The 13,629-nt window shown below is 41.2% G+C and overlaps 1 protein-coding gene across 3 annotated transcripts in view; it reads right to left on the bottom strand.

Moving 5' to 3' along the window:
- LRP1 (LDL receptor related protein 1) overlaps positions 1-10,850 on the bottom strand; it is a 336,417-nt gene extending 325,567 nt beyond the window's left edge. For 2 of the 3 annotated variants that reach the window (XM_034419253.3, XM_034419254.3), the window contains exon 1: positions 9,968-10,850. In XM_034419253.3, the coding sequence (XP_034275144.2) occupies positions 9,968-10,061 (94 nt within the window). In that variant the 5' untranslated portion in view covers positions 10,062-10,850. The remainder of the gene's footprint in view (positions 1-9,967) is intronic. The other variant, XM_034419255.3, reaches the window with a different exon arrangement.
- Between the last annotated feature and the right edge of the window lie 2,779 nt (positions 10,851-13,629).

Raw genomic sequence — 13,629 nt, 5'->3', positions numbered from 1 at the left:
GATGAGTCTGCAACATGCAAGAATAGTTCTGCTATTCTGATTTTAGCATTTTAGGCATGCCATATCAGTAAAAAAAAAAGTATCTTTCACACATATTCAAACATACAAAAACACCCTTTCATTGCCCTTCTTGGGAGATTGGAATTCTTGGGATGCAATTGTAGAAAACAAAGCAAATGTCTGGTGCTGAAAGCTTGGGTAGGCTTAGTTATTCTTTTTCATTCTTTAACTAATGTGACTATGACTTTTAAGGAAGGATAGAAATAGTTTATTTTAAAAATTCTCTCTCTCCCTCCCTCTCTCCCTCTCTCTCTCTCTCTCTCTCTCTCTCTCTCTGTATGTGTGTGTCCGTGTGTTTGTGGATGCGGGAAGGGGAGTGGGGGAGAGAAAGAGAGAGAGAGAGAGAGAGAATGCATGGATTTGGTTCAAAATTTGCAAGGTATCTCAACACAAAATGCAAGACATTATTGCAGCTTCTTCAATCTTATCTATGGAGATTCTCAGTCATCCAGGTCATGGTTGTCCCAAAAGTGCTTTTTCAAGAGGCAGCTGAAAGATCTCAGAGCTGAAGAAGCTTCTTGGATGAGAAGAAAAGAAAAACCAGAAAATCCAGTTGCCTCTTGGAAAATGCACCTTTGGGACTTCCTCAATCTTGTGTCTTCCACATCTGCTGGACTACAACTGATTTAATTCCCAATCCTTGGGGTGCAATCCAACATATTAATGGAACACCAGGTTGGAGAAGACTTCTTTCTCAGTTTATGACTCCCTGATAACCTTTATCTAGAACAGTGGTTCTTAACCTGTGGGTCCAGACCCCTTTGGGGGTCGAATGACTCTTTCACAGGGGTTGCCTAAGACCATTGGAAAACAAATATTTTCTTTCTTTTTTAAAAAAAAAATTTTTATTAAATATATAAACACACAAAATACACATACACATACAAATACAAATAAGACAAACACAACATTAATAACATAAATGACATCTAAACGTAATGTCAAATTTCCTCCACCATCAATAACCTATGTTCCTCGATATATGTTCGGAAAACAAATATTTTCAATGGTTTTAGGAATAATTTTATTGTTGGGGGTCACCACAACATGAGGAACTGTATTAAAGGGTCGCAGCATTAGGAAGGTTGGGAACCACTGATCTAGAAAGATACTGCAGTCCAAAAGCAGAGGAGTTCCAACTTGCAAGATGTTTCATGCTAGCTCTGATGATGTCACTTAGTTTACGTAATGAACCGTTTGCAAGAAAACAACCAAGCTCGGAGAGCACTAAGGACTCTTTTTTTTTTTCAACCCTGAATTACAAATATTCACCTATATTAGTAGTTCCTACTGCTCAATAATTTGGGAGCCCTTTGCTAGGAAGAATTCAAAGCCTTTGTCTTAGCTGTTTCTCTATGAGGAAGCAAGAAAGTAAGCAATGTAACCATTCCATGAAGCAGAATGGCAAGAATATTGCACCATTTTTTCTTGGGGTATGTGGTTTGGCACAGCTCACATCTGCACTGAATTAAAAGGCTCCTAGAAAAAAATAAAAGACTCGGTCCAAAATCACTCCATGTCAGCTCCCAAGAGGTTGAAACATGCAGAAATCTTTTAAAAGGAGTTCCAGTCCACGTGCCTGGCCATTTGTGCCGGAAACTGTGAATTCCCAGACATTCAACTGGATTCTGCCCAATTCTAGAATGATCAGTCTGCTACTTCATGGGAACTACAGTTGCATTGTGCAGACTGATTGCACAAAAAATGGATGTGCTATGCCAAGGTGTATCTAAGAGTTCAGCATATAACTGCCACATGAATTATACAAATCATTCTCTCCTTGCTTGTGTCCATTCTGAACTAGACAAAAGGAATGCTAATTTGATACTGAATTATGGCTCGGGTGAAGCTGTGCAGAGACACTGTCTAGAAGCATTCTGTCTTTCTTCTTGAGTAATGCATAGGGAAAGGAAACAATCTTTCTTTTGTTGAGCATCTTTAGCCAAAAAAGAGAGGGATGATCAAAAGCTTATTTAGTAAGCTTTATGGAAAGAGATGCCCTTTGGAACACATTTCCTCTCTACAAGGCCAAATAAGCCTCTTTTGCCCTTCGCTTAACTAAAATAATATTATACTTGTGTATCTTTAAAATCTAAGTGCTATCTAGCCGCATGCTATTCTTGTCAAGTTGCCATCGGTTGAAATAGGGAGGGAAAATAATAATTCCTGTTACTAAGTTGGTGATCGATGGCCTATAAAAATTAAATTGGTACTGGCCTGGAAAAGTGAAGCTTAAAAGTGCCACTAAAATCCACTGGCTATAAGCCAAGTAATTTCACAATTAAAGACTATCCTAGAATGGATTTGTAGAGTATCAAATACTAGACACCTTCTATGCAAAATGGTAAATAAATATTTAAATATGCCTGACCAACAGATCAGGTTTATCAACAACTGGGTATCTAAAATATCTTCAACTTTGATCAAGGATGAATTGTTGCTCTCCCATTATAATGCAGACTTAAATAAATCAAAAGGAACTTCCCTTATCTCTTTCTTGGTTATTAAGAGATTATCTTCATAGGCATTTTCCATAAGAAGTTATATGATGCTGAATCGATAAGACTGATCTCTTAATAAGAGATAAGGCAAGTTCCTTTTGATCAAGGCTTTCACCATCAACTCTAAAGGTTTGCAAAATACAAATCCAACACTCATTTATTGTCTGGACTCTCAGGCAACTACTAAAGGACTATTAAAATCAGGGCAAAACAATAATCAGTCATCTTACGCTTCGCTGAGTTGACCAGAGCCAGTGGAAACAACATAATCAAAAGCAAGCATCCTGGCACAAGTAACAGTTTCCCATTTCTTCTGACACAGAATTCCAAAATAACCTAGTGCGGCACGGCAAATCACCTCTAGCCCATATTTTACAAGGCTGTAACTTGCATCCTAGAATACAACTGAACTCTGTAAAAGTTTGGGGGAGAATGGAGTGAAGAGCTCCAAGACAGTGGAGTTGGAAGAGCAAAGGAGAAATCCTTGTGCATATCCAAAGGACAAATGGAGATTCCCTAAACTTGCTGCTTGAATCCATGAATGGCTCTTTGAAGAAACAAATTTGAAAATTATGGTTTTCCATCCTGTTCAGGACAAAGTAGGAAGATACTGCCTTGTTATTTAAGCATACCCTTCAAATTATGCTTAAATCAAGCATCCTGTAATAGAACAATCCAATAGTATTAGTAGCCACATTTCCAGCTTGTCATTTTCTGTGTCTTCACTGTGTACTCAAGGGGTGGGGCAACCTATCTCTAAAATCCCAATTCCCACCTTGCTTATATGGGATGCGGTGGCTCAGTGGCTAAGACGGTGAGCTTGTCGATCGAAAGGTCGGCAGTTCAGCGGTTTGAATCCCTAGTGCCGCGTAACGGGGTGAGCTCCCGTTACTTGTCTCAGCTTCTGCAAATCTAGCAGTTCGAAAGCATGTAAAAAATACAAGTAGAAAAATAGGGACCACCTTTGGTGGGAAGGTAACAGTGTTCCATGCACCTTTGGCATTTAGTCATGCCGGCCACATGACCAGAGAGATGTCTTCGGACAGCACTGGCTCTTTGGCTTTGAAACGGAGATGAGCACCGCCCCCTAGAGTTGGGAACGACTAGCACATATGTGCAAGGGGAACCTTTACCTTTACTTTACCCTTGCTTAGGTTCTGGAGATGTACTAGTACTCTGCAAATCCCAGACCCAGTACAGGTAGTCCTCAACGTACGACCACAATTGAGCCCAAAATTTATGTTGCTAAGTGAAATATTTGTTAGGTGAGTTTTGCCACTTTTCGGGCCACATTTGTTAAGTGAATCTCTGCAGTTGTTAATTAGTAACATGGTTGTTAAGTGAATCTGGTTTCCCCATTGACTTTGCTTGTCAGAAGGTAGCCAAATGGGATCTCATGATTCCAGGACCCTGCAGCCGTCATAAATATGAACCAGTTGTCAAGCATCCAAATATAAATCACATGACCATGGGGATGGATGCAATGGTCATAAGTGTGAAAAATAGTGATAAGTCACTTTTTTCAGTGCCATTGTAACTTCTAATGGTCACTAAATGAACTCTTGTAAGCGGAGGACTACCTGTACGCATAAACAGTGCCACATTAGGAAACCCTATTTTATTTGAACCAGGTTGTTGCAGCTCTTTGGAGCATAACAGGTTCAAGATTAATAGCAAGGGTAAGGCAGCTTGTTATCTTCTTTCTAAATTCCAATCTTCTTTCTCCATTTTTCATTGTGGTTCAATGAAAAAATTCTCCATTTTTCATTGCGGCTCATTAATATTCATTGTGGTTATATTATTATCAATTGTGATTACAGCATTTTTATTTAAATACGGTGGAAAATCTATTCTTTTTTCTCTACCTCCCGCCCAGAGGTGGGTTTCAGCAGGTTCTGGAGAACTGGTAGTAAAAATTCTGACTGGCCCCACCCCCATCTATTCTCTGCCTCCCAAGTCCCAGCTGATTGGGAGGAAATGGGGATTTTGCAGTAACCTTCCCCTGGAGTGGGGAGGGAATGGAGATTTTACAGTATCTTTCCCCTGGAGTGGGGTGGGAATGGAGATTTTACAGTATCCTTCCCCTGCCATGCCCACCAAGCCACACCCACCAAGCCACATCCACAAAAACGGTAGTAAAAATTTTTGAAACCTACTATTGCTCCCGCCCATCTTCCTTGAAACATTTGGGGGGGGGGGGGAATGATTTCTCACAAACATCTGATTACAGCCAGGCAAGTTCCCCAACTGTTGGTATCCTCAACTATATTCTGATACAATGATTAGCATCTTGATCATTCCATTAAACCTCCAGAAAGACGATTCCTGGATGCAAATAGATCCCATGCCTTGCCAATGAAAATACACATATATACCTTCATATTATTTTTCTGATCAAAGATTCCCATATCTCAAGGCACACATTGCCTATACCAGGAGTCTCCAACCTTGGCAATTTTAAGACTTGTGGACTTCAACTCCCACCAGAGTTCCTCAGCCAGCTTTGCAGGTTGAGGAATTCTGGGAGTTGAAGTCCACAAGTCGTAAAGTTGCCACGATTGGAGACCCCTGGCCTATACCCTGGATCCCAGTCTATTATAGTAACATTCCTTAGCAAAGGTTTAGCATGCATCAAGCTTCAGTTACAATGATCAAAAAAGAACTCCCTCCCAATAAGATCTTTCATTCATGCAACTAGGTTATATTAATTTTTCCTAATATTTTCTCCTACTATCCTGTCCCCAATTGAATAACTTTCACAACAGCTTGATACAGTAAATGTCTTCATGAACAAATAGTGTTCACATGAGTTCACAGATTCCACATTCAGGAAATCACATGTAGACATATTTTCATATTCTTCAATGAATAATTTACTTTATTTCCCATGAACATTAAAATTCAATGGGGTAATAGTCTGGCTCCTTAACTGTACCACAGTATTAGCAAATCAAAGCTATTCAGAGAAAAAAAAATGTCTTGCTTTTCGGTTAATACAGTAAGATTAACAGTCCATGCAACAATCTGATTACTTTCTGATGCCATTCAGATTCAGATGTTATGCTGTTTTCCTCAATGATTATGTCAAGGCCGATCATGAAGAAATCCTTGCCCACTCTATGGATATTTCAGACCTTCCTTGTATTGTCAGATTTCATTCTTATTAAATCTGTTTATCTTATAAGAGAAATGAGGACCTCAGGTTTTAGCCCTAACACAGGCTATTAGGCCAGTCCACCAGGCCTAAAATGAGGGCCTATCTCAAAGGTTATTTCATCCTATTATGTGTCTGGCAATCCACCACCATCACCACCAGAGCTCATCTCAATATGCAGAGATCAGGCTGGTGTCAGAGTTGTGCAGGATAAGGTAAATTCTTAAAGTCAGATATAGGAATGTCCTCCACATTTTGAGACAACTCTCAGAATTCAAAGCCAGCATGCTCCACACTGTTAGTTTCTTTATAGGACCTAGGAAAGAGTCATTTGCTATGATGTAGTAGCTAGCACTGGGCCAAAATGCAGATGATCTTAGTACAAATCTCCACATACCCATAATATCGTTTAGTGATCAGAAGCGAATTATTCTCCCTATCATGTACTTCACAGGTTTGTCGAAGGGGGGGGAAATCGCACACCAAAAATTAAGATGCACTAAAAATCCTTCTCTTTAATTTTTTTTTCCTATAGTTTACTATCCGGTAGTATCACTCATATAGCTCCCCTGTTTATGTTTTGAGGTGGTACGGTCTATGATGAAATCATTGTTGATGCTGGTTGAGTAAACCAGACCAATGATGTCCTCACACATAGACAATCCTTTGTATTACAAAGTAGTTTCGGTGCCTCAGTGAAACACCAGGCTACTAGTGACCTATTGCTAATATCAGAACCTCCATGTGTTCTAATGACTTCCAATACAGTCATTAAATGTGAAACTTCCAGTTCAGTAACTCAGCATACAGTATGATGTCCTCAAATCAACAAACCAGTCCTGCTTTCTTTCAGAAGAGGTACTAGAGATAGGGCCAAAGAAACTGGCAAGTGCTTACATGTAGCACTCAGTAATTTTTCTTGGCTCATGCATATAATAATATACACATACACGAACACACCCCTATCCTAACATGTTATATAAAATTTTAGGGCAGCAGCAGCTTTGGTCTGGAATTAGAATAGCACATCAATTTTATGTTCAGAAGAGTTCTTTCCTACTGGTTCAATGCTTTTCCTTCATTACCCAGAACTGTTTTTATCGGAATGTCCTTTCTACCCAATGTAGGTAAAACTATTCAAGTCAATTTAAAAGTTCCTGTTGCGATTGGGTAACAGGGTTTGTGGAAAACCACTTTTACCCAATTTTGGGTAATTTAAATAAATTTGGGATATACCATATTAGTTCCTTGTTAAACTCCCATCTCAAGTTTGTACTAATAAGAGATCAAAAACCATAAACCAAAGACTTAACAGGAATAGTTTAACAAATAAATCAACTTGCAAATAAAGAATTTTTAAAATTTAAATAAAAAATAAAAGTCACAGTAGGGTAATGACCACTGGAAAAGCCTACTACATGCATTTTTAAGGTAGTTTGACTTGTGTTTACACAGAAGTGTTAAATCCAGATCCAGGTCTACCATGTAGCAGATTGGGGAAGTAGCTTAGTAAGTAGAAGATGAGAAGATGAGAAACAAAGAGCAGTAGCAAGTTTTGGGTACCATATTATCTACCCTCTTCATTTTCACAATTCCATCAACGATGCATTTAATTTGAAAGATAGTAACATTAAGGCAGGAGACCCGATATGTCAGTGGTAGAAAAGATGTTTAGACGTGCAATTCAAGTCCCTGATGAAAGTTTTTTTATATCAGAACTGAGTTATCAGACTAGTATTAAGACAGGTTCTATTTTCAAGGTGAGCCACTGATCTGGTCACATGGGACATCAGTAAAACTTGGTGAAAAGGCAAGCTAGTTAGATTCTGCAATAAAAGTCTTTCTGCTTTTCACAAACCAGAAGAGTTTTTCTTCGATAGACCAGTCCAAAACAAATAGGGGCCAGAGAAACAACAAGGAATATTCACAGGGAGCTATGGCAGTTCTATTATAGGATGGAGTCCCCCTCCCTGAAAGCCCCATGAAGTTTTCCCATAAGTCTGAATGCCACACCTTGCAAAGAAACCAATCCTTTAAAATTGCCTCAATTGCACTGTCTTTGTTCTTACAGTCTTTTCGCCTAATCCCTATGCATCAGATATTTATTCAAAGCTGAAGGGGGGAAAATATCACTCAATACATTGCATATTTCATGAAGTCAGGATGGGGTGGGGAAAATGAAAAGAATATTTCCAGGACTAAGTTCTTGCTTCAGTGATCCCTGTCTGAATATTAAGCCCTAAAGAATGAATGCCATCCAAGGAGATTTGGCAAAATGCAGAGTAGCCCAGCAGCTCGCACAAAACCTTCCAGAGAGAAGTTGGAAAGGAAAAAATGACCTCTTCGATTCAGAAAAGGCAGAGAAGCAGGAGAGTTTTAAAAAAACAGTTGAGTTTTAGATTTCATGCTGTAATAACAGGCTACACACTTTTGGCTTGATTGCAAGATATCCTGAAGTATACATCAGATACCACCTGTTTTACCCATCCTTCTGCCTAGCCAGTGGTAAACAACTCTTAGCTATCTTCAAAATTCCTCTTCTATAAAGAAGCTTCAAAATATTACATGTAAAGAGGGTACAGCGCACCCTGCATATAGCACATAAATCTTTTGGAAGGCAAGAAGCCATGTTTTAAATGCAGGAAATTAGACCTCTCCAGAATAGATCTCTCCATATTCAAAATCTGAAATTTTCAGTGAGTCTGAAAAACCTCTACTATGATCTATGGCCACCCCTCAGAGATAGCAATGTTCACATCATTTTACCTTTGGTGACCAAAAAAAAAGCATACGCAATGCAAAGGGATGAGAGATGTATTCCTTCTCTACAACCATTTTGCAGTAACTATTTCAGAAGCAGACATAGTTACTTTTCCGATCCTTCAGGCTAAGATTTCCTATGTCTCAGTTAGAGGAAATAGGAACTTCCTTAAACCCTCATTCTTGCCTCTCCCCACTAAATAATGTTTCTCCCCATCACTACATTCCATCTCTACATCTCCTTCAAAAAGTACCATTGTTGCCAATGTATGACCTAACAGTTATCTTATTATCTCTTGATATATGCCATGGCATAAGCAAGGGGCACAATGCAGCCCCTCCTTCAATTTGGGGGAAGAGGACAGAGGTTATTGGTTTTGCAGATGGACATCTCAGCCCAGGTTCCAGTATAATCCAGGCCTTTAGGGTCACCAGCTTCACAAACATCTCTTATAGTGCACAGCTAGATCTTTAGGCCAATCAACAAAACATTAATCCTTGGCTCTCCTTTTCATTATTCTATCCCCAAATGTATTTTGTGGGGGAGCTTTAATCTCCATTTTACAGCTTCCTTGCCAGTGAAGAGGTGTGATCTACTTGAGGTACCAGCTTCAGGCCTACGCAATGCCAGCTAAACAGGCTCCAAATCTCAATGAGAGTCTGGCTGAAAACAGAAGCTGCAATATCCTAAGTAAATATTTATTTATGAGGAACAAGGAGCCAGAAGGACAGTTGAACTTGGGCATCTTCTTGGCACAGATAAGAATGTACAATGCATCTAGAAAGTACAAGGTTTTATATTTTAAAAAAAGGACTGTTAAGGCTGTAATCCTCTACACTGCTACCTGGCAGAAAGCCCCGTTTAACTCAATGGGACTTGCTTCTGAATAAACATTCACTGGAATGCACTATTTCACTCTCATTGTGTTCTAAAGCTACACATTGGCAGCAGGGAGAAGAGGAGAAATTCCAGGGATCTCTCCATTCAACATTTGGGAACAGATTTCATTTTAGAAAAGATTACTCTTATTAAGTAGATTCTCATTTTATAGCCTGGTCTTTTTGCCCAGGTTCCCCCTCCCTCAAAACAACCCTAACTCCTACCTATCTTTATACCTATTCACACAACCATTTGTTCCTGGAAAGAAATCTACATAAGCCTCAATGGTTTGGCAGGAGCAGGAAACAAAAATGCAGGCAAATGAATGTAAAATATGCAACATCTTCTTTCATACATTCGAGGTGGTTTGTATTTGGGGAAATGTTTTTTTTTTAAAATGCAACCTTCTCTCCAAAGTGGAAAACATATGTGAATTCCTGGCGCAACAGTCCCCTTCCTCATAACAGATTTTTAAGGCAAAACTGTTGTATTAAAGGGGGGGGGGGGGTTTCAAGAGAGGCTTACTTTTTTAAAAGACAAACGCAACAAGTAAAACTAACCAGAATAAGGTAAAATGCATTGTATAGAAGGGGGGGAAAGGGTTCAACTCACCTCCAAGGGTAAAAACAGGGGCGATCCCTATTAGCATGTGCAAAATTCCTAGTAAAAGCAGCCACAGCCCCACTTCTACTCTGTGGGGCAGCATGTTTGTGCAAAAATATTTTTAAAAAAAATAAAAAAAATAAAACCAGGTTGCCAGCTAGTCCACGAAAGACGCACGGTTGCAGCTGCTGTTTCTTCTTCGTAGCTGCCCACCGTCCCCACCTCTTCTTCTTCACTCTCTCCTTCCGAGGGTCTTCAGTTCTTTCACCATCCACTGAAGCAGAACCGGGAGGGGGGGGCGACGGCCAGGAAAAAGCCCCTCTCCCTCCTCCTCTCTCCCTCCCAGCCCAGGAGATGAGAAAACCCAGCAGCGGCAAAGGCTGGGGAGGGGAGAGGAGGGGGTTCAGCCCTTCTTAAGCGAGAAAGAAAGATTGCATGCAGGGGGGGGGGAAATTGAGGGGGGGGCGATTTTGAACGATCAGCAGCAGTCCGCTTCTTCTGCACTAGCTTAAAAACAAGCCAAGGCAATCGCAGCGAGCATCAAAAGGTTCCAAGAACGATGCATAGGGAAGAAAGAAGCCGGGGGAGGGGGACCAGGAGGGAAAGAAGAAAATTAAAAAGGGGGTACTTCTGGATTCCGAAAGAGGCGAAGACAAGCAGCTCCTCTTCCTTCCCAGCCTCTCCGAGTGATGGAGAGGGGAGGATGCACGGGGTTGATGCTGTTTTGCACCCCCCCGGGAACGCTCTTTGCACGACGCGTTCCTACGCCTCCCGCCACCACAGCCGGACGAAGGAAAAGCAACCCCCGCCTGCCGCACCAGTAGCCTCAGCCGCCTGATGGAGCTCGCGCCGCCTTCTGCCTGCCTGACGTCATAGGCTCCCAGGGAAAGGCAGGGGAGGGCGCTGCAAATGGGGGCTACGCGGCAGTGGGCTTAGGGCGCATGCGCTTTCTGATATGCCCTGGTGCTGAATCTTGGGGTAGAGGTGTTGCCGGGGGGGAAGAAAGCGGGCAGGTCGTGCTTTTTTTAAACAATCCTCCGAAAGGAGGATTTCATCACTTTAGCGGGGAAGGGGTGGGGGGCGCGAAAATGGGATGCACGTGGATGCAGTGTACAGCCGGCGTAAAAAGAGCTCTGTGTACCTCAAAATCACACACACACACACACCAAAATAAATAAGATGCCTATTTCGGGGGGGAATGTCAAAGGGCGACGCGCGCCTTCTTCGTTTTTCGAAATACTGTAGCGTGGTGGGTTGTTTTTTTTTTTTCCCTCACAGCTCCCCACCCACGCACCCACCCACCCGTTTCCCGCCGCCTAACCCAAACCCACGAAATGCTGAGCGGCGTCCTTAATGACAAGGACAGCCCCCTTCCTCTGGCACAAAGGGAATGCACGCCGGGGAAGCTGCTGGGCGGTGGGGGGGGGGGACGTTCAATTGCCACAAACCTTGTGGAGGCAACCGTGCCCCCCCCCACCTCAAGTCTCATTCCGAAAACGCGCGCGCACGCACACCCCTGCTTGCCTGCCTGTATTGGGAGCGTGGGGGGGGGGGTGGAAACCTGCCGTGCTCATCGTGGCACACCTCTCCCCATTAGAGATTGGGATGTGCGCAGGCATGCAAGGCAGCCAAGTCCTTGTTGCAAGGGAAGGCACCTATATGGCAGCACGAACGCGCGTGGGTTTGTTTTTTGTTTTTTTTTAAGTTAGAGCGAATGATGCAGCCAACGCGGCTGAAGGGGTTTCCCCCTTAAAGATGTCAGAAAGGCAAAGCAGCCCCACAGCGCAAGGGGAAGGCTGCCGAGTGGGAGGGGGGGATGCCCGATTGCCAGCCCTTCAGCAAACAATAGAAACAATGCCCGGTAAACGCGGCCGTGACTCTGTCGCCTGCCGATGCCAGATGCTTTTGATAAGAGCGATTCCCTTTCCCAGCTTTCTTCCAACCTGGCGCCCTCAAAATCTCCCGGAATCCCCAGCCAACGTGAACAAAGGCACCAGATGACAAAAGGCAACCCTGCTTCCTAACTGATGCCCACATTGAAATCAATCGAAAGATGGCAGCTTGCTTTCCGTAGAAGAGGAGTGCATTTCGGGCTCCTCTAAGAGATCGTTTGAATGATTTCTGATAACATACAAATCTTTATTTTCCATATGTGTAAGTAGAGGAAGCTTTCAAGGCATCATCTCTGATAGATTTGATTAAATCGTGGTTTAGTCACAGGAAGGCAGAAGTCTGAAACTGTTCTTTTCATTCCCAAATCCAAGAGTAATTAACACATGCAATGCTGCTTTTCTTTTTAAAATGGTCTTTTTGTTTCCTTTCCCTGCTTTTAATCTTATCAACTGCCCCAATCCTGTGGAGTTCAGTAGCCACTAAATCACACAAATGAAATAAAACCCAAAGTTACTTAAAAGTTACTTAACATTACCAAAATCAGTTAAGCATAACAAAAACAACTTATTTAAAGTTGTGCTCAGGATACTTCATCTCATCAGTTTGTTAATAATAATAGCTGTCTTATGTCACTGATTCAATCTATTCAAATTGCCCACATTGTGTGGCAATACTTGAAGTTTCTGAAATTTAAATTGAATTTTCCTTCAGTCTTATCTAAAACCTCAAGAACACCCCAGGAGGTCTTGCACATACAGGTCTTTCTGTGAACCAAGGCCCCCATCAGACAATTTTCTTCTCCATCAGTTAAGAGGCACTTCCTTATTCTTTGTATTCCTTGATATTTTAGTGCTGAGTTCAACATAGTAAAAATGCTATGTAGATAAATGCAGTTTGGGTCTGGAATCTTGCAATTACTATGAAATAGAATTGTTTTACTTTTCATTTCATTAACTTATTGGTATATTGGCTTTAAAAGTTTCCTGTAGCATAGCCTGATCTTGGGATAGATAGATAGATAGATGATAGATAGATAGATAGATAGATAGATAGATAGATAGATAGATAGATAGATGATAGATAGATGACAGACAGACAGACAGACTGACTGACTGACTGACTGACTGACTGACTGACTGACTGACTTTCTCCTTATTTCCCCTTAGTTACCAGGCACAAATATATATCCTGTACTTCCCAATTAGGATGTTGTTCTCAGTCTTGGTTATCAAATGTTATTGGACTTCAATCTTCTTAGACTGCTGACTGAATGAGCATAGTAGATGTAATTCAGAGAAGTTGGAAACCCATAGATCTACAAAGAGTCAGAGAATAAAGACCAAGTACTTCTCAAAATATGTATCAGATGCATTAGAGATCATGCATTAAGGTTTAATACTTCAGCATGTTTAAATCTAACAAATAAACATTTATCAATCAGACTGGGCATGCTGAAATTTTATGTCAAGCTCCAATATAAATATCAAGGAGATTTGTAGCCACTTAAGATGTACATCAGTGTCTATTATCATGAGCCAGATATTGCTATTCTTTTGAATGGGCACATTTGGAATTTTGAGACTAGGTCATACCCAAATGTACAAAATACTTATCAATAATGGGCATGATCAGTCATAAAACTTACTTACCAGAAAGAAACTAGGAAGTTGTTCCCCAGCCCCTCTCCTTTCAAGTTCCAATTGTGTGTGATATGTATTTATGCACTAAAAATAATGTAGGAGAGACTTATGTCAACCTACTTAGCAGTAATACGTTCA

The sequence above is a fragment of the Pantherophis guttatus genome, chromosome 2 (assembly GCF_059756535.1).
Source record: "Pantherophis guttatus breed Tessera chromosome 2, ASM5975653v1, whole genome shotgun sequence".
NCBI classification, from domain to species: domain Eukaryota; kingdom Metazoa; phylum Chordata; class Lepidosauria; order Squamata; family Colubridae; genus Pantherophis; species Pantherophis guttatus.
This window is presented reverse-complemented; position numbering and strand designations above follow the sequence as displayed.